Here is a 20,858-nt window from a genome sequence, read left to right as displayed (position 1 = left end):
GAAAACAAACCAGCAGTGGCTGTCAGACTCCTTCATGACTCAATTTACTGTGAATTTAAATGTGTATGTTTTTTAACCTGACTGAGTGAAGCACACAAGACTTCCAGTGTGCATGTGCAAAGTGTCTCAGATGGGAATTTCCTCCTCTGTCTTTCTCAAGCCATCCACTGACTGTTGATCAATGATCGAGGATGCTGTGACTAATTTTGGTCTAATATTCACAGACAGCTGATGCATGTCTATCTCTGTTGTTCATTCAGTATCTTGGCCAGAGTCATTGTTTCACTGATTGACTGTGCAGTAGTATTTCCTTCAGCTGTCACACGTGAAGTCACAGCACAGTAGCCTTTTCAATAAATTCCATATTGGATGTTTCTGCAACTCATGATCTATATCCAAAACCAAGGTTTAGTGCCAATACAGGAAGTATCCTTAGTGGAGTGGAAAGTAAGGTTGTGGAGGTAGAGATGGTACCTGTGTGTGTAGCACCTTTGACTTTCATGCATGTGAACAGAGTTTAGAAACCTTGGTTGTTTAATGTTGGCCTTTTTGTTAACCATAACCTTAACTTTATAAAATGTTTTAGTTGCATAACAATAAAGGAACGGTTAACAGTTTACAAGTATTTCTTAGAAAATTAGCCGATCCCTTCATAATGCACTTACAATGGAAGTGATGGAGGACTAAATCCACAGTCCTCCTTCTGTGTAAACATGTATTTAAAAGTTGATGTGAAGCTAATATGAAGCTTCAGCGTCCAAATGAGTCAAATCTTCTTCTTCTATGTTTCAACGTTACAGTGTTTTTAGTAGCAAAGTCTTTTTGTTACTATACTTCCACCACAGCTCAACAGGGAAACACTAAGAGGGAATCTGATGCTAAAAAGACTTTAAATATGTCAGATATCCACTTATGAACCTATCCTTTAACTTTATCTTAATAAAGTGTTTTGTTGCATTACATTAATGTTACCCTAGCTACAGTCTATTTGCCATCTTTCTCTAACTATAACTATACTGCTGTTGCCAATGTAAATATATTGTTGAAAGCAAGCATTTCTAAAAAGGTTTCCATTGCATGTTGAAGAAACCTTTGTCACTGATCAAATTTGGGGGGTGGGGGTTTACAGAAGTGTCCATTGTAAAATTGATTGTGTGCTGATGGATTAGGTTGGGTTGGATATCAAACAACACTTCAATGTTCCACTCAGGGGTGATCCTGTCTTTGGGTGTACCAGCAGAGTATTGAATGGTTTATGGTAACTGCTGACTCCTCTGGTTGGATGTTGTGACAGTAAAAGCCTTGTAAGGGAGTCCCACTGGGAGGATCCTGATGGTTCCTTTTTGAGTTAGCAGTGTACATTCTTAAGTCAGGTCAGGATTCTCTTCATCATCTCATTGTACACATTGGCCTAGAGAGCACCGCGCGCCTGGTTCACCTCCCTCTCTCTGTCCACCTCCTCACTGGTAACATATATCTGTGTAGGTGGATTCCTCAGCTTTGATCTTTTATGTTCTAAGTGCTGGTAGATGATGATGTATTCAAGAGCTCCAGAAAAAGCTTGTATAGTAAGTGGACCTTGAGTTAAGTGGATTTTGTCAACTGGCAACTGGTTAGTGTTTCTTCATGTGGTGTTTGTTATTTAGTCCACCCCATACATTTCAATGTTACACTTTATTATTTAAGAGCTGCAGGAAACTAATAACATATCTGTCCACATCAATCCTTCTTTGCATGATTTCACCTTGCCATTGAAAATGTGACTTATGCATCTGTGAGCAGCACAGGTTCACACATGATAAATTCATTTCCACTGTTACCAGAAATACAAATCATTTGCTGACCACATCTGGCTCTGGCAGTTGTTAACAGACTTGATGTTGGTATGAGTCAATGATTTTATACAAATGTTCCAGAGCATCTACCAAAGCACAATCAGTGCAAAGACGGTCTTCAGTCAAAGTATGATCACTATAGGCACCAGTGGCCAAAATACACTGAAAATGAAAGAGCACACAAATTCTGTCAATTTCAACATTATCAGTAAACTGTCAGTATTTATTTTACTGCTTACTTAAAGTTGTGCTGTACAAGGGTTGTAACAAAATGGTGACAGATGTAGACCAAAGACTATAGACAGTAATAGAAGTGACAGGAATTATTTACCTTAGAAAATGTATCTTAGATGATGTACCTTAGAGGGTTTGATGTTAGTGGTTTGTAGTTGAGAAATGCATGTCAGAGTTCATGATATGTAAACTTACACTTTAATCTCTGGAAGCTCATTACAGACAAAACTACAGAAAGAGCACAAAACATATTTAAGTTAATCAGTAATCATGTGAGTCAGGAACAGGCTGTTTGTGCTGAAATGTGTTTTCAGGGGAATTCAGTTGAACTGAACTGGGACCAGATTATACACTTTTGCAAATTTGCAAATATAATATTTAAAATGACTTGATTTTTGCACATGAAAAAACATTTGCATGTTCACTGTAAAATAAGTGAAGAAATAATATTATTTAAATAATAATAATTAATACATAGTAATTTTAAAGAAGTGGGCATATTTATTTGAAGCAACATTTAGTTTTCCCAAACCAAAACTTTCAGTTGCAGCCAATTAGTAATAATTCCATGACCTAGAAAAATGAAAGTCATGAGTTACTAGTAGCAAGTCGCCCCAGGGAGACAGATTGTGTTGTTTCCCACGAATACAGTAGTGCAAACCTGTCAAGTAAGAGTGGCATAAAAATCAAATTCCAAACACTCAAGTGGATAGTTAATAACAAAAATCCTTTAATAAATATAGTGTAATACTTATAATGGGCTAATAATTATAAAAATACACCAGTGCATATCGGCACACTTGCCGTCCCCAGGTTGTTTTGTTCGAAACATGCCACCATAGAGTTCCAATAAAGTCTTATAACTCTCCCAAGCCAAAGCTTTAGTGAGCAAAGCTAGTGCTAAAGCTAGCTTGCTGGATCATGCTTAAAACTTGATTAAATTAGTTTTAGGGCACTCAATAGTTTTGTCATTAATAAGCTTCCACAGTATCCTCATCTTGCGTAATCAAATCAGAAATTTTGCCCTTTGTCATCTTAGTAGTACAGTGTAAACATTGTTTAGCCATGACAGAGGTAAATCTCAGACATAAAATGCTCTTATGTATACCATACTCTGTATTTTGCTGCCACATTCAAGACAATGACGTTAAATATATCTTGCCAGCACAAAGTAGATTATTTCGTTTAGGGGTCTGAAATGTCAGAAAATAATAAAAAAAAAACAGCAATCAATGCGTAAGCTTATTCAGGCCCAAATTTGAAGCAATGTCTCTTCAATAAATAAATCACGTAAATAAGACACAAATTAATTAAAATAAATAGATAAATAAATAAATATACTTATATACAATGAACAGATGCAGGACAACCTCTAAAATGAGCCTTCTTAAAATAAAAAGGCAGACCAACTAAAACATGCATGGTCTGCCATGTCAGTACAGTACAGAGTACTGTACACTTCATTTCAGTGTAGTCAGCGATTAGCTAGAGGCAAGCAGCTACACTTTATGCGCTGCTGCGGATGCATTTGGCACAACCTAATACTGGCTGTCACTGAGCCAATCCCTTCAGTTGGCAGTCAGCACATCTGGGGACACACAAGAGGCAAAAAGCAGCACAGTGGCTCACTGTTGGACTCATCCATCTCCTTTTAATATCAGATGAGAGCTGGAAAAAACATGACTACTGGCTTAGAAATGATTTGTTTTTGCTTTATAACATCAATAACATCTTTCCATGTTAAATATATACTTTGGTTTATGGGACGTTTTACTATTTTTCCCTCAAACACAGAGTCAGACACTTCCAGATGCCTTTTTGTATCTGTTTGGCAGTACAAAGGCATGTTGAATACCAAGCTTAACTTAGCTTAGCTCACTTTATGGGAACATGGAATCTAAGGTCAAAAGTTGAAATAAATCAGATTATCATTACATTTGGATTTAGAGGTGGTTTATGCTGCATTAGTGCCTATCAGTTTTTTAGGTTACATTAATTTCAAACTGCTCTCCCTGGTGCAGTGATGGTGTTTCTCTATATGGGCTCTGGATTCATTCGTTTTCTCCCAGCTTGCTCAAGAAAAGGGAACTAAACACATCTTAAAGGCTGCTGCAAAACACTGCACACTGTGGAGAGTAAACATATCATTCAACAAGAAATGATGAATGATAAATCTATCCAATCTGACAAGTCAGCACAGGTTGAAAAGCAACAGAAGCTTCTTGATATGAGCTAATTTCTCTCGCTTCGATGTTAGGGATATTATACTATCAATGGCCAATTGCAATTAAAACATTTAGTGTTGTTAGCCATGGATTGTTGGAGTAATTCATTCATACATTGAACTAAGTTATGCTATGTGCACAGAAACATGATACATCTGTCTGACTCTGGGTTAATAGAAATATTTGAAAATGAACAGAAACTAAAAATATGGTGTATCCCCTGACTACGGCCCTGACCCTATACACTGAAATCTCCCAGCCTTTCCTTTTATCTTTGAGGTAACCTGACATCTGCTAAGGGGTTCACACAATGCATGTGTAGCTTCAGAACCACACAAATTAAAATCGATAGACTAGCCAACATGTGTTTCTGTTATCATTTAAAATATGAAAAGAAGAGTGAAGTACAGTTTAATTCAAAAATTAGATGTACCCCAATTTTGACAATACTTTAGATCTACCTTGCAAGATTGCTTGCATGAAGCTGCTAATTGACTGAAGTTATTTCTAAGGTTGAGTCCATAAATAAGTCAGTAGCCCCACAGTTGCCTTGTATGAATTCATGAAACTTTTTGGAGAGAAAAACTCTCCAGCATCAAATTATCTCTTGACTGCTTGTTCATGTTGCACTGCCTCAACAACACATTTCCCCATTAAAAACACAACATTCACAGTTTACAACAGTTTCTCCTCCAGATCTGTAAATTAAATGTGTATTAAAAAAAATGAAGAGGGCAGGGAAAAACTATAAAACAATGAGCCAATCAAGCGTGCAACTCCAACACAAAAAAACAAACAATGTAAACAATTGTTTTTCAAATTTTTCTCCCTTTTTTGATTTCTGATAAGACACAGAAATGGAAAAAGGTAGTGGTATCCCAAAAAGACAGGAACTTGTGAGTCCATGAAACACACTTCACACACAGAGGGAGGGAGAAAAAGAGAGAGAGAGAAGTTCCATCCCTGTCATTCACTTCCTCAACTGCATTTTTTTTCTCTCTGATTCCTGTTTCACCAGCTGGAGTATGGCGTCTCTCTCTAAACAAGAGAAAACTGAAGCTTTGATACCTTCAGAGAAAAAGAATAACAGCAGTTATATTACACAGAGTGATGGAAATAGAAACGTCAGTACTGATGGTCTTCAGGACTTAATTTGTTTCACTGACCATATACAGTATGTGTGTGAGTGTGTTTACAGTGTATGAGCACATGTGTGAGTTCCACCATATCAGCTCAAACACAAAAGTCTTTGTTTCCCCTTTCCTTATTCCTCAGCGCTGCAGCTGGATCTGTGCATGTCACTCCCTTTAGTATCCGAACAGCTAAAAAAAATCAACAAAGTCTTCAAAGAAGCTCTCCATAACCTAAACCCTTTTGTTTATTCCCAAAAAAGAAACTTGCTGTCAGACAAGACGTCACACCAAGCTTTCCACTCCAGCATCATCTTAAATGAAGCTCAAACGCCATCCCATCATCCTCTGGGTCTGGCATGTACCATCAGCTGCCTTCCTGCCTCAGTCCGCCTGTTGGTCAGTCTATTCAATGGGATGTGGAGGAAGACGGGCGGGGTGGGGGCCAGGTAATGAGGAACGGTGTGGTACAGTAGGAGCAGTTCAGTCTCCCGGCTGGCATTTGAGAAAAGAGTGAGGAAGAATTAAGAGGAGGAAGGTTGAAGTATGGCGGTCGGTTGGTCAGTCGGCGGGGTGGGTCAGTGGTCTTACTCGATGACCATGCAGTGGGGCAGGTGCTGGGAGTAGTATTTGAAGAGCTCAGCAGTGGCACCGGGACAGTTGGTCAGCTCCAGCTCCTCCAGCTCCTGCAGCTGAATGAGGCCTGACAGACCGGTGGTGGTCAGCAGGGGACAACCTGGAGGAACACAGCAGGAAGGACAATCAGCTGTGGGCTGGCTGATAGCTAAGAATGCTGCTGATACAGATGATTATTTAAACCATTGATTAGTCAAGTCGTTCCTTTCAAATTATGCTCTCAATTACATGATTGATATGTTATAGACCAAAGATAATAAAAATGCAAATCACACTTTCCTAAAACACAACATCACGTCTTTGTGTTTGTCAGACTAAATCCAAGAGTTGTTTATTGACTAATTAAATTCATTTTCACTGTCTATAACAAAACAAACACTGCTTATTAGATCATAAAATATCTTCTGTACTAAGCTGATACAACTCTTCTTTTTGTTGTGGTTATCTAGCAATCCATTTCTTAGTAGTAGAGCGGCCACTAGATGGCACTATGGGCTCCAGAAAGGAGCTGTGAGTGAGTTAAAGGATAGATTCACAATTTTTCAACTCTGTCTCAATATGAACAATGAAAGAGGTTTTCCTCTCTGTAATCATTCCTCCTGTTTTTACTGTTGAGCTGTGGTGGAAGTATAGTAACAAAAAGACTTTGCCACTAAAAACACTGTATTGTTGAAACATAGAAGATGAAGATTTGACTCATTTGGATGGCTGTTCTTGCTTCTTCACTCATTGTGTATTTTCCTATCCATGAAAGAACACCAAAGGTTTATGTAGGTGTTATAAGGTTTACAAGTTTACATGTGTCTCAGTGTGGATACAATACTGACAGTCAGGTCACATTTTATTTAGCAGTGAGGACTTTCTGTGAGGAAAGATAAAGCTAGAGATCGTACCTGCTAGAGACAGTAGACGAAGGCTCCTCATTCCAAACAAATGCTGCAGTCCAAAATCTTGCACCTGCACCCACACACACACAAGCATTCCAAATAAAGACCACTGTATGAGAAATCTTAATCACAGACAGCAGCTGCTCATAGCTGTTAGCTCTTACTACCAGCTCTACATGTATTCATACTACACTGAGTGCTGTCAGTCAGTGTCCTCTTACCTCCCATGTCACATTGCATTTTATAAATATGATGGGACGGAAGGAGCAAGCAGAATTATAGTGTTTAGTTTGTCTTGAAGCCACTTCCTTACATTTTTTGTATACTTTGGTTTTTCAATCAAACAAATGCTTGCAGATTAAACTGACTAACCCTCAATTAGCACACTCTTAACTTGTTATATTTATAGTGAACATCAAGTTCACTATGAAGGGGGGGGGGGGGGCTCCATCCAGGACAGGAAGAAGAGACAGCTCCCCCACCCAGAGTCTCAACTCACCCTGGTTCCCTCGCACCACAAAATCGGAACAGCACCCCGCGCCTCTTTCCATCCAACTGGGATCCTGATTCTGACCTCATTCTCTCATCCCTTACCCTACACCCTCATCCCTTCATCCCCAACCCTTCAACCCTCTACCCTCATTCCTTCATCCCTTCATCCCTCCACCACTAACCCTTCTACCATTGTCACAATAAATCTTTAAACTCATATTCGAGTTGGCGTGGTCTCTGTTAATGAAATTGAGCCAGTTTGACAGTAATGTTGTGAGGTAATGCAGTGCAGCCTTTGTCCTGATGAAACTGCATTACTCACATGTCTGTTCACTGTAAAGCATCACAGGATATAACATTGAGCTAATGGAGTTTCATACCAAAGAGAAATTAATTTAAAAAAAGAATGGCTGCCTGGAATTAAAGTAGAAATTCAACCAAAAATATGTGCCTGAATATAAGAATGGTCTTACTCCACTCAAACATGTGTTTCTCTTATTCTCTCAGTTGAATGTTTGAGCTGCAGCCTATGAGCAGGATTTATGACTCAGCTGTCATCCTTTGTCACATCTTGTTGTGTGTATGTTTTGTGTTACCTGACAGCACCAGCGCAGATAGAGGCTCCTTAATGATGACATGGTGGACAAGTATCCCAAGCCAGTGTCTGTGATCCGCACACACCTAAAAAAAACGATGCACAACAAAATACATAACACAGCTAAGTTAAAACTTCACTCCTTTCCTTAACTGATACAATGAGAAATGGTGGAAACAAAACAATGGCTCAGGAGGTAGAGCAGTCATCCACCAATCATAATATCAGCAGGTCGATGTGTCCTTGGACAAGATACTTAACCCCAAATTGCTCCTGATGTGTATGAACGTGTGGGTGAATGTTAAGTCTCCTCCTGGTGAGCAGGTTGGCACCCTGTGTGGTAGCTCCTGTCATCAGCGTATGAATGTGTGTGAATGGGTGAATGTGAAAAAAGCACTATATAAGTACAGTCCATTTATCATTCACCGTTTACCATTCACACACTCACAAAAACCTGATATTGTGGATAAATGTAATAATACGATGTCAGTGATGGAGAGAAAACACCAGTGATTAAAACTATGTACTAAAACAAGCTGTTATGCATTTATAGAAACACCATACAAAAACAGAGCTACAGTTTGAGATTACTATGTGATCTTTCCAGCGTTAATAAGACATATCACATGTGTAAGATATGGTACCAATCTGCAAACGCTGAAACTGATGGAATCAAACTAATCTGACTCTAAACATTTCATATGTGTACTGACTTAAAGAAAGGAAATCAACATAATCAACAACTTTTAGCCTTCTTATATAGCTTCAATACGGAGCCCGTGAAGGATCATGGTAAAAAAAAAAAAAATTAAATTGTGGCCACAATATAGCTATAACATCCGCACGAAATTCTAATTTGTGGCCACAAGATACTAATTTGTGCGCACGTTATAGCTATATTGTGGCCACAATTTAATTAAACGTGCACACGAGTTAATAAAAGGTGCGCTCAATTCCTTCAACATTAAAAATATATTGCATGATCCTTTACGGGCTCCATACTTCAACCCTTCCAACACCGTTTTGTCTGGTAAGTAGTATGGTGGACAGTGTGAACAGCAGCACTAAGTTCAAGATACTTAACCCTTACATACTGTCTATATTCTACACCATCGCAGTTTGTTCTGGGTCAATTTTTACCCGTTCTCCCCTCATAAAAAGTTTCTATACTGATCAATAAATGTGTGATTAAACCTTGATTCATGTTCCAGAGAGCAGAGAGAGTGTATTTTTTCATTGTTGGAGAATCACACAATATCATGTCCTATTTTACCTAAGACATGAAAATATAACATAGCAATAATGATGTAAATGTATTTTATGTAAAGGTAAAATGACAAGAACTTTATGGAAGTGTGGGGTTTATTGTATAACCATTAGAGCCATCAGTCTTCACTGCTACATCATAAAAAGAAATCCTCATAACTACTATCTTATTAAAACTATGAACTAATCATTTCACTAAAACACATGTCAATAGATACAGAGATAATTTGACCCAGAACAGCCTCAATGGACAAAACTTTGTAACATCTTAACAAAAATATAACATTTAAAATGTTTTTGTGCATTTTGTGCCACTTTATGTCTTTAGGGAAAGTCATCAAATTCAGGGTAAAAGAAAATGACATTTGGGGTGTTTTTACAGCTGTCAAATTTGATCCAAACAGTATGTAAGGGTTAAGGATTGAAATGTTGCCAGAATATTGTTCATCGTCCTTTATAACCTTATTAAAACAGTTTTGGTGTTGATACTGGGTCGAAATCCCAATTGAAATTCATTTAATACATTATATTAAGTTAAAAGTTGTTAAATTGTTGTTAGACAACGTTTTCATTCTTTTACCTATGAGTATAGATTAGATATTGGTCTGTAGTTGCTAATTAGCTAACAGCAGTGTCCAGGCTACTTTTTTTATTAGAGGCTTAATACCTGAAGTTTTTAAGGCCTTTGGAAGAACGCCCGATAAGAGGGAGCTGCTAACTATTTCCAGTAAGTATATCATCAAGCAGTATAAACATTTTTAAGGAAGCTTATTGGCAGGGTGTCAAGGCAGCATAATGAAGGCTTACGATCGACAGATTTCTGAAGAGTTTTGTAGTTAATGGCGTTAAAGTGGGTCATGTTCATCAAGTTACTTTTATGTAAATGTAGTGGTGACACATTTTTGTGAGATGTATAACAAATGATAGTTTATGTAATGTTTTGAATTGAATCCCTAAAGAAGGAAGCAAACTCATTGCATGTATTAGCAGATAGGAGTTCAGGAGCTATTTAGGCCAGGGGGTTGGTCTACAGTGGCAAATAGTGTCTGCATTATTAATGTTTTTGGTGATGATGTCAGAGAAGAATGATTGTCTAGCACTTTTCATTTCTACATTGTAGGATAGAAGTCTCTCTTTATAGATGTCACAGTGAATGTGACGCATAGTGTTTCTTATGCTGTTCTGTCCAGCACTCTTTTTCTGGATCTTTACAGTTGCAGTATTTCAACAGAAGTTGATCTCATCCTTACAGCAGCAATGACATCAATGACGCTCACAGTCTTAGAACTGAAATTATCTAAGAGATCATTAACAGAGGCTGAGGTCTCCATTAACAGTGCAGTATTCTCATTTATATATTAAAAAAAACAAAAACATGTTCATTACAGTACAGCAGCAAAATAAAAGTCTCTAAATCATATCTGTCTACATTGAATGTCTAAAAAATGAACAGCTACTCTTCCTCACTTCTTATCAACTCTGGAGCATCAATGATATTAAAATTCAGGGGTGCTGGTTCAGTAAGAACAGCTGCTCCGTTATTCAAATCAAGCCACGTTTGAGTAAGGAAGAAGAAATCTAATTCATGGCTAATAATCAGGTCACTGACTAAGAAAGATTTATTTGATTGTGATCTTACATTAAGTAGTGCTGCTTTAATGGTTTTAATGATAGAGTGTAGGAACACAATGGAATGTTGAGGAACTGCAATTAGACTGTATTTACAATACATGTTTAATACTATTTGTTTAGTAAAGCAGTGATCCTGAGAGGAATGATAGAAAGTCAGTGTTCTTGGCAGTGTTGGGGGTACAGTTTGAGGGGGCATGTGGGGTGTGGAGGGTGTGGACAAGGTGTTGAGGGTTGTAGCTGGGGGCCGGCGAAGCATTCTAGAGGCTGTGCGTGAAAGTGTGTGTGTTTTATACACTGGTTGGTTGAGCTAGTGAGTGAGATGAAGAATACCAGTGGCAGCAAGGACAGTGGCCGGTGTTGTTTTCAGGTGTGCTGCGAGAATGATTTGTCATGTACATGTTTCAGCGGAGATAGCATGAAGAATGTTTGCAGCTAAGGCACGGGTGCCCTGTGGACTGGGGTGAATGCCATCTCTGTTAATAAAGGAATAAAAAAATTCAAATGATCAATTATAACTAAGTTGTGTTAGTAACTTTCTGAATATATCCATGTGTGGAGACTGAACAGCCTGTTAAAATGCCATACACCTCGAAAGAGAGAGAGAGAGCGAGAGAGAGAGAGAGAGAGAGAGAGAGAGAGAGAGAGAGAGAGAGAGAGAGAGAGAGAGAGAGAGAGAGAGAGAGAGAGAGAGAGAGGGAATCAGCCCAGAGATAAAAGCTGATTTGCTGCAGTCATTGACTAATTTAAAGAGACTGTTAAAATTTTGCTTTAATACTTTGGACTGTTGATAGGAGGAATAGATAGGAACATTTCTGGTGTAAAGATGTTTACTTAAAAGAGGTTGGATCTGGTGGATTATGTCCAAAACCTTGGCTTTTCCTAATTATGGAGTCACTGATAATCAGTGAAGCTGGAGGAGCAGGGGGAGGGTGCTTGGAGGTCTGAACCTATGAGATTATAGTAGGTGAAGAGTTGTGAAGAGTGGGTGTGTCATTGAGAGTGACAGTCAACAGGAGTGATGGACCTTGTTGCTACTGTAGGCAGCAACAAGGGACCATCCAATAAGCAGGGTTAAGCCAGCAGTAGATCCATTTGTGGCATGCTATCCCAACCAGAAGACTTAAATCTCAATATCTGAACAATCAATAACTAAAATCTTTCACTGTTAAAACATTTAGATAAACCAGCCAGGATCTAGATAAGATTGACTGAATCAGTATCACCCTACACACTTTACAAAACCACAGGACCACAAACAGACTCTGACCTGTCAAGCACCAGTTCTTCCAGTTTATGTAGGTCACAGGCAATGTACTCCAGGGCCATGTCAGTGATCCGAGGGCACCAAGACAAGTCCAGGCTGCGGAGCTTACGCAGGTTCTCAGCCACCAGCTCCACACCATCATCAGTGATCTTGGAGCAGCCAGAGAGGCTGAGGGCGGTCAGGTTGGGGAGGCTGTGCACCATGTTGACTACACCATGATTTGTGATCTCCCAGCAGGAGTGAAGCCGCAGAGTGTGGGTGGTGTAGCCCTGTGGATGGAGGATAATTTTAGGGTATTTGATTAAGTAAGTGAATTCCAAGGCATTAATAACAGGTTAATTATTATAAAAGACGGCATTGTATAAATTGACTTCCTCTTTTGTGGGCTCTTTTAAGTTTGAAATATGCTGCATTTGTGGCACCAGGCAAAGTTTCTAGCTTCTTTTTTTTTTGCATTGGGAATTGTCTAAACTACTTGTGGAAAATATAAATGTTCATTTACAAACCAGCCACACTGATACCTTGGTTTATCAATTCAGAACAATTCCTAGATTCAGGCTTGATACCAAACATCAGAGATCCTCTAACTTTTGACACTCTTAATACTTTTAGTTGGTGTCAGATCACTGATCAACTTATTATGTTCTGGTAACAGTTACTGCATCTCCTTCACACACACTACCTTACAATATAATGTAAGACAGCATCCCACACTACAGCCTTAAAATGACATCATTGATGTATTGGCCACTTGGGAACACACTAATGATATTGACGTTATCACCGTATAAACTCTGTACTACAACATAGTGTCTATGTTAACCCAATTTATATTCACTCTCCTGTCAGTTTTGTTTTGGTCTCCACCAGCTACTGAGGACTAGCAGCTAAATGTTCGCCAGCAAGTCACTAACTGTGTCTGTGTACTGTGTGGTGCTGGGCAGGTAGTGTACAGTGGGTTTAGTGGAGAAAAAGGACCATAAATACAAAATGCTGGTTGGTTTGGTAGAGTCAAAACAAATGAACCTCTGGACCATTTCTTATTATTTAAAGCTGGAATATAATCATAGTAACAACTTCACAGAGAATCATCACCAATTCTGCAGAGCTTCTACCTTATTTTAACTCAGTCTGGAGCAAACTAAACTCTCATCAACTGTGAAACTGTTTTAATAATAGAGGTAAAATGGAACTTTACTTTATAAAGAATACATACACCGTGCATCAATTCGAAAACAGTAAAATACCTTGACGGTTTCTATTATTTTGACAACCTACCTGTTTGGCGGTGAAGTAGGCCATGGCTGTGTCAGTGACATGATAGGCCTGCAGGCTCAACTCTGATAGGTTGGGCAGTAGCTGTGAGATAGCAGCGATGGCGTCATCCGCCACATTGATGCAGTCACTGACGCTGAGTGAAGTTAACCGGGCATTCAGACTGGACCACAGGCCGGCCTCTGTGAAGTCATTGCAGCCTGACAGTTCAAGGTGCATCAGGCCTTGCATTTGCTCCAACATGACCTGCAAAATAAAAGTAAGCAAATTGAATCACATCTCCATCTAAAGTTAGTGTCCACACTTGTACAATGTTCTATTCAGCAACTCTATCCAACAGCATTTTTTCCGCCCACTATCTAATTTAACTGAGTTGAAATGCCCTGGGCAGTATGAGTCAGCATATCTGTGAATACACTTGATGTCATATTAGTTACAGTGTAAACATCAGTGAAAAGGTGGGTGTATATTTGACATCATGTGCTGTCACTAAGGGCCGGAACCCAACTTTTGGTCTAGGCAGATTAGAATGAGTGATCCATCTATCGACCTACCAGAACCAACTAGATACCTGCTATTATCTCTAAATCAATTCCAAACCCACCACTACCACCTATATACAACAAAAAACCAGTACTAACACTTAAAATATCAATACCTCGGATACATATACTAGTACAGATGAAAATAAAGTTTTGTCTTTTTTTGCTTTTCTCCTGTTTAATTTGACCTGCAGCCTGCCTACATCTGATTCATTTTAATCATATGCATACCCAAAAATGTATTTGCATTCATACCATTGGGCATTTTTACATAACACATTATTTTGGTGAGTACCTATTGCGAATCTTGTCCAGGACTCTGTTCAGAAGTACCCTGTCATTAACACTGGTCACTGAAGCTATCTTGGAGTAGCGTTAGTCTGTTAGTAGTCAAAATACTACATGTTCAATGATCTTGTATTTCAAGTTAATAAAGTTGTCAATCTTTGAGTTACTTATCCAATCTTGAAAAGCCATAACTTGTTCTGATCCATGTATGTTGGCACTAAATAATTTCTTTTAAAGATGGTTGCCTATGGGTAACATTTTTAGTGTTCATAGTTTATTCTAAAAAGGGTGAACATATATTATCAGTAGATACAAAGTGAGCAGCTTTGTTTGCCCATGTCCTTAGTTTCTGGTGTAACTGACTATTATTTCCAGTTGTTTTAACTTCAACATCTTCTGCACCTATGTTTCACACTACATACTAAAGGTCATAGTGCCTCCCTTTTCTTTGTCAACTGCAAAAATAGAAAGTGGAAGCAACTTGAAATAATTCAATAATAAAAACAAAACTTCTATAAGGGGAGAATGAGAGCTGCTGACTGTTGATTATGACATGACTCTGTTGTATTGATTAAAATAGTGCTGTGCATGTACATTATGCTGAATTTAAGAATTGAGCTGTGGTGATCAATAACTTTATCAACAACCAGCCTTAATTTCTTCATCCTGACCCATGGCATCTATGGCCCTGGATCTGTCATTGTTTGAATACTGGCTTTTATTTGAGAATTTATGGTAGGCTACTCAAGTCAGCACCATTACTAAAGTTATGTTGAACTATAGGACTTTGTTTTACAATCGCATATTGTAGGGGTAAACACTTCCCTGACATCATCAGGTGGGCACCGTCCTTCCTTAGTGATTTGTTGATAGGACCATGTAGCAACAGAACTTCAAGAGGATCAGTTGAGTCCAGGTTTCTTCTGTCAGTGATTCACTGTTGTTTATTCAGACTGTAAATCATAACCAGCAGTGGGGGTGGGGGTAGAAAGCTTCACTGAGGTCATCAGGTGAGCACCCTCGTTCCTTGGTCTTTTGTTGATAGGCTCAAAACACCTCAAGAGGGCTCAACGGTGATACCTGGTCTCCCAGTTGCACCTCCCTCCACTTTTACCCCTCCTGCTGGCTAATGGTTATCTTGCCCCCCAGTTCTTGTCATTTCTTTTCAGCCAAAGCCAATTGCTGCTTTGCTCAGCACCCTCTACCAGTGATGTGATTTCTGTCAGTATCATGTCCAGCATTACCTTGGTGCGTTTGTATTCTTCAATAAGGCTAGGGCAGTTCCAGAACCCCGTCCCCCTACAGGCCGATATTGCTGAGGTATCATTGCAGTTTGAGCCTGTTCTATCCAGCTTTTTCATGATTCAGATTGTCAGAGGCCACATCAGACAGGGGGAACAATCCAAACTTCAGTCACCAAAGTTTCAGCTTACTTGGAAGTAGTCTTATCTATGTTAGCAAGGCTATGGTTTTTTTTCCTTCAACTGCTTACTCTGCTCTACGTCCTTAAAGCTTGCATTGTACCACTGTACTAAGCTCTTGACTTGAATCTTTGAAACCATTGGTATGGGTGCACCGTCAATGTAGAATCTCTGATCTTTGAGCTTTCCTTTGATAACACAGATAGTCCTGGACTTGCTGTGCTTAAACTTCATATATGCTCATGTTATGCTGGAATGAAGTTTTTCCAGGAGTCCCTTTGTACATGTGATGGTTGTGGTCAGAGTGGTCAGGTAATCCATATAAGAGCAGATGGGAGGTAGTCATAGTCTGGAATGCAGGTGTTCTCCTCCCACCACCCATCTGACCATGGTAAAGGCTAGTGGGGAGCATCTTGCTGTTATTCCTATTTCCAGGGATTGCCAATATGTGGTATACTCTGATGTTGTGAGGCAAATCTGTGGATGTTGAAAATAGCTGGAACACAAAAAACTGAAAGACTGTCCAGAGGTTGGTATATGGGATAGATCCAAAAGCATTGGCCAGGTTGAGCAATGCAACATGAGGATCTCTGTCTTTGTTTTTTTGCAGCTTGAATCTGATGCCATATTATGGTTGAATGTTCTGGGCATCCTGAGAAACCTGATAAACTGGCTTTTTGTACCAAGATGTTAATCAAGGAGTTGTCTTTCAGGTAAGTTGCCATCCTTTGAGCAACAATGGTGAAGAAAAATTGATCTTCACCATTTAGAAGATTTCTTTGTCAGGATTGATCAATATTCAAGGCATTCTTCTCTTTGGGGATTAATACTCCCCCTGCTCTTCTCCATGTTATGTTTTACTTCTTCCACAGAAACATAAGAACATGTGGAGCATTCTGATACAGCCTATAGGGAACTCCATTTCCTCTTGGTGCTGATGCCATACTTGCCTTCTTCACAGCTTTTTCAATGTTGTTCCATTTAGGAGCAAGGAGCAGGTCTGTTATCTGTCGCCTGCTGGTGTTCTGGTTGAGGAATGGCTGTCAAGAGGAATGTTCCTATGTCATGTCTCTGGTTGTCTTTGTATATTGTTTTCAAATGATCCTCAAGTTAGCTTCTTTGACCCTTGGAGTGCTCTGCTCTTCTCTCTTCTCTTCTTTCACAAATAAAATGGATCTTTGTAGAAAAATGTTCTTGCCCTTTCCTTCTGACATTGTATTCTGAGATTTTCTCTCCGCTGTAGTCTTGCCAGGGATAGTTGAAGGAGGTTGATTCCCAACCTCTCCCCAATCGAGCCTTTTTTTTTTTTGCTTCAGCATGTCCATTCTGGGCGCTTGATTTCTTGTTGCCTTCGGGACATGGGTGTATTGCTGTTGTTCTATTATTCCTTGGGTCTCTTGGTGGAAACTTTTCCCGCCCGCATTCATACAATAAATCAGCCTCTCCAGCTTCTTCTCTGCTGTTCCTTGAAGTCCTTCCAGGATCTTGCTCACATTGACAATCACATTGACTGTTCCCCACTCTTTTATGCTGCAGGACTTCACATGTGGATACAGGCGTATATTTTTTCTCCATCACATGTTGTGTGTAGATTGATTCCAGATGTGATGGTTGAATTATCTTCCTCTACGAATGGGTTATTGATGCTCAGCGGACTATGGGTTGTATCCTGCTGCTGAGCTTCACTCAACTGACTTGACCCATCTCTTATGAGATACTGGTTGATTCATTTTAGGCATTTTATCCAGCCTTGGTAATAATAATAATAATAATAGGTGTGATTTTTATAGCGCCTTTCACAAACCCAAGGATGCTTTACAATGGATAAAACAAACAAACAAACAAATAAACAAAACAAACAATCCCAAAAAAATGAAGACTGAGCAGAAGAAGAGGAAGAGAAGTGTTCATTAAAGAGAAAGGTTTTTAACTGGGACTTAAAAATGGAGACGGAGGGGCAATCACGGAGGGATTGTGGGAGAGAGTTCCAGAGCTTGGGGGCTGTAGCGCTGAAGGACCGGCCTCCCAAGGTGGACAGCTTGGTGCGTGGGACTGTGAGGAGGTTGGAGGTGGAGGTGGAGGATCATTCTTGGCCACAGAGAGATGTTACCTTGGACCAGCCACAGCTACATTTTCGGAGCGTGTGTTCCTACAGCTGTTATTTCTGTTCCAGTTACATAATTCGTTGTTATTTCTGTTTCTGTGTCTGTGTCTGAAGAACTTTTTAAAAGATGATGAGGGATCCATATTATATAAATGTTTTATTCACACATAAATAGCAGGTATATAGATAGTATAACTCTTTAGTCTGATTTTGGTTATTATTTGGTAATATACTTGTATATTAAATTTGGACAGCATCAAGTGTTTCTTGTTCGTGTTATGGTCACAGCATGTTAGACAGCAGTGTAAAAACATTTGACACTTTTACGCTTGGTTTAATACATTTCTAAATATATTACAGCCTGTGGGTATACATACCCTTGACTCTATTCTACAATATTTTGCTGACAAACTAAAACTTATTTTTAAAAAACACCATTTTGTTTTCTTTTCCCTTCCTGTCTTTTTTCAAATTGCAATCTTCCATTTAAGGTGCAACAAAATGGTTATGCACAAATCAGCACCCCACAACAGGAAAGTCCATATATAGATCATGCAGCCACCAATTCTAGCATTCTCCATAGCAACCATCCACTCATCCCAGAATAGCAGCCTAGCCTAGCAGGTATGAAGAGCCATCTGAGAAACACTCTGCCAGCATTATGCCTCTTTTTGTTCCTAGCAGTGGAATATGCACAGCTAATAAAACTGAAGTAAAAGAAAATCAGAATGTCTTCAAATCCTTCTTACTACTGTCTAGAATACCATAACACCATAATACAAGCAACAAACGTACATAATGTTGAATCAAATCCACTTATAAACAGACTGACAACCAAAACCAGAAAAGTGGTTATAAGAATGATAAGTGAAGTATTCATCTTCTCTTCATAATAATGTTTGTGGGTCTGCAGGTCCTCTCCTGTGTGCCCCTTAAAATATCATCAACTGTCATCCCAGTAGTGATGGCACTGACCTGAGTATTCTCTAATTAAAGCCAGTATTCAAATAATGAAAATGTATCAAATAGTTGACCACTAATAAAGATCAGTAAATAACCAAAGAGGAGGAGTGAAATAGGTAAATTCAACATAACGTCAATTTCCACAGCACCAGTTCCAACAGTCCAACAGAGCAACTCACTACTCTGCTGCTCTCACTTTCTCTTTATAACACTAAGAGCAGTTTCATTCACTTATTATTTCCAATCACATTTCTTTTACACTTTTTTTTTCAAATGGTGTTAAGTTAGCATTAATGAAATTCAACACCGTCTGTATATTTTTTCAAATTAAAAGCCTACTACAACAAGGAGCTTTGAGTCACTGGAATGTTTTAATGTGAAACATCTGTGCCGGAAGTTGATGTGCTTAGTTTCATTGACTATAGAACAGAGAGCAAAAAAAAGGCAACTGGAAGGCCACTGAATGTGTACTAAAAACAGAAAGTGAGAGCAGTAGAGTGGTGAGTATGGCATGACTCTCATGTTGTATTGATGTAATTAGTGCAGTGGAAATGTAGATTTTATTATCAACAGCGAATTAAAACGGGAGTAGATCAAAAACAGGGAGACTTCTAATATTAGATCAAATATAATATAAAACAGGAGAAATAAGTCATACTTCACAAATAATCATAACATATTAATTGCTGGTCTTAACTGTTGCTGACCAGTTCCATTCCTTTGTTACCTAGATTGCTGCTGAGACTGTAAGCTTTCTCAACAGGTGGAGCTGGAACAGATCTGAGTATAACTAGGAATCTCCCAGGTACTGAATTACGCACCATGTGCAATTCAGTATCATCTCCAAGATCAGGAACATTTTTTCATCCAGTAATCTCTGTCTTTTACAAACATATCTAGACTTACCTCCAATCCGGCATCTGTGATGGTGGACCTCTTGAGGCTGACTGAGCGAACACCCTTCTTGGAGAGTGGGTAGTTGTCAATGAACTCACAAATGTCCAGGTCTGACACCCCCACTAAGCAGAAAGACTGGAAACCACGCAGTGCGAAGGCCTGTAGACTGACAAACTCCTTCTCCCCATTGGGCAACAACGTGTATAGCTCCTTGGCATGCAAGATGGGTGTCACGCCCTCCCAAAACTTGGGCTGATACAGCACCTTGCGCCATGTCTTGCACACCTGTGCCAGCACACATTTTTCAGCTGTGGTGAAGTACCAGAGCAGTCGGTTAAGCAGCTTCTCATCCAGGACAAGTTGGCGCTCCAGCAGCATGGGTTTAGGTAGAGTAAGGGGGGGTAGTTGACGAAGGGACGGCTTCAGGCCCACCAGAGGCATTCCAGGCTCCAGGTCAGGGCCCAAGAGAGAGGCTGCTGAATGGGGCATGACGGGGCCATCCAGGTGGTGGTGGTGGTGGTAGGGAAGGGAGGATGGTGGAGGAGGAAGGATGGAGGGCACTGAGGATGACTGGCACAGACGGTTCTTGGCAGCAGGCGTGCCCTTGGTGATACTTGCGCTGCCCAGACCGTTGGGCTGGCTGGGGGGCAACTTCACCATACCGTTGCGAGTCACGCAGGGAGACTTCAGCTCGCTGGGAGTGGACATGTTCAACATTGGGAACCTGGTGAAAGAAGACAGATTGCCAGCACTGTTAAACTTGGAGAAAGGTGAAGAGGACCAGTGTGTAAAGAATGAATCATTCATTAATTTAATAAACATTGAACTGCTTTAGGACAACAACAACATTCATTATAAACAAACATTTTGCTCGCAACCAGTGACGTAGAGAAACAACAATAAGTAGCTACACAGGCCCTCCATAGTAAACTGAAATCAGATGAGTGTTTACTGAGATTTCACGTGAAGTGTGTTTAGCAAACACTCTAACACACTGCATTGTAGGAAGACAGAGGATGATCGTATACACGTTTCCACATACTTCTGTACATTGGCATACAAATGTTGTCATTGGGATCTCTACTAGAATGTTAAACTACATGTCATAATACTGTTCAAAACATGTTTTTGTAGACCAGGGTGTCCCCAGGAAACTGATATGATGAACAACC

The 20,858-nt window shown here is 39.5% G+C and overlaps 1 protein-coding gene across 1 annotated transcript; it reads right to left on the bottom strand.

Annotated features, from left to right (window-relative positions):
* Positions 1-6,011: 6,011 nt before the first annotated feature.
* On the bottom strand, positions 6,012-20,403 carry fbxl16 (F-box and leucine-rich repeat protein 16). Its single transcript, XM_062439516.1, has 6 exons — positions 19,696-20,403; positions 13,475-13,717; positions 12,200-12,465; positions 8,036-8,120; positions 6,954-7,017; positions 6,012-6,160 (listed from the first exon to the last, which is right to left on the bottom strand). Exons 1-6 carry the CDS (start codon positions 20,401-20,403, stop codon positions 6,012-6,014), a joined length of 1,515 nt encoding a protein of 504 aa, XP_062295500.1.
* Between the last annotated feature and the right edge of the window lie 455 nt (positions 20,404-20,858).

This window comes from Scomber scombrus, chromosome 18, assembly GCF_963691925.1.
Source record: "Scomber scombrus chromosome 18, fScoSco1.1, whole genome shotgun sequence".
Classification (NCBI taxonomy): domain Eukaryota; kingdom Metazoa; phylum Chordata; class Actinopteri; order Scombriformes; family Scombridae; genus Scomber; species Scomber scombrus.
This window is presented reverse-complemented; position numbering and strand designations above follow the sequence as displayed.

Excerpts from the sequence above, each read along its gene's own strand:
- fbxl16 (XM_062439516.1), bottom strand. The coding sequence starts at position 20,403 with ATGTTGAACATGTCCACTCCCAGCGAGCTGAAGTCTCCCTGCGTGACT. Across the intron at positions 7,018-8,035 it reads ATCTGCGCTGGTGCTGTCAG|GTGCAAGATTTTGGACTGCA; the intron begins GTAACACAAAAC and ends GTGTGGGTGCAG. Across the intron at positions 6,161-6,953 it reads TCGTCTACTGTCTCTAGCAG|GTTGTCCCCTGCTGACCACC; the intron begins GTACGATCTCTA and ends GTGTTCCTCCAG.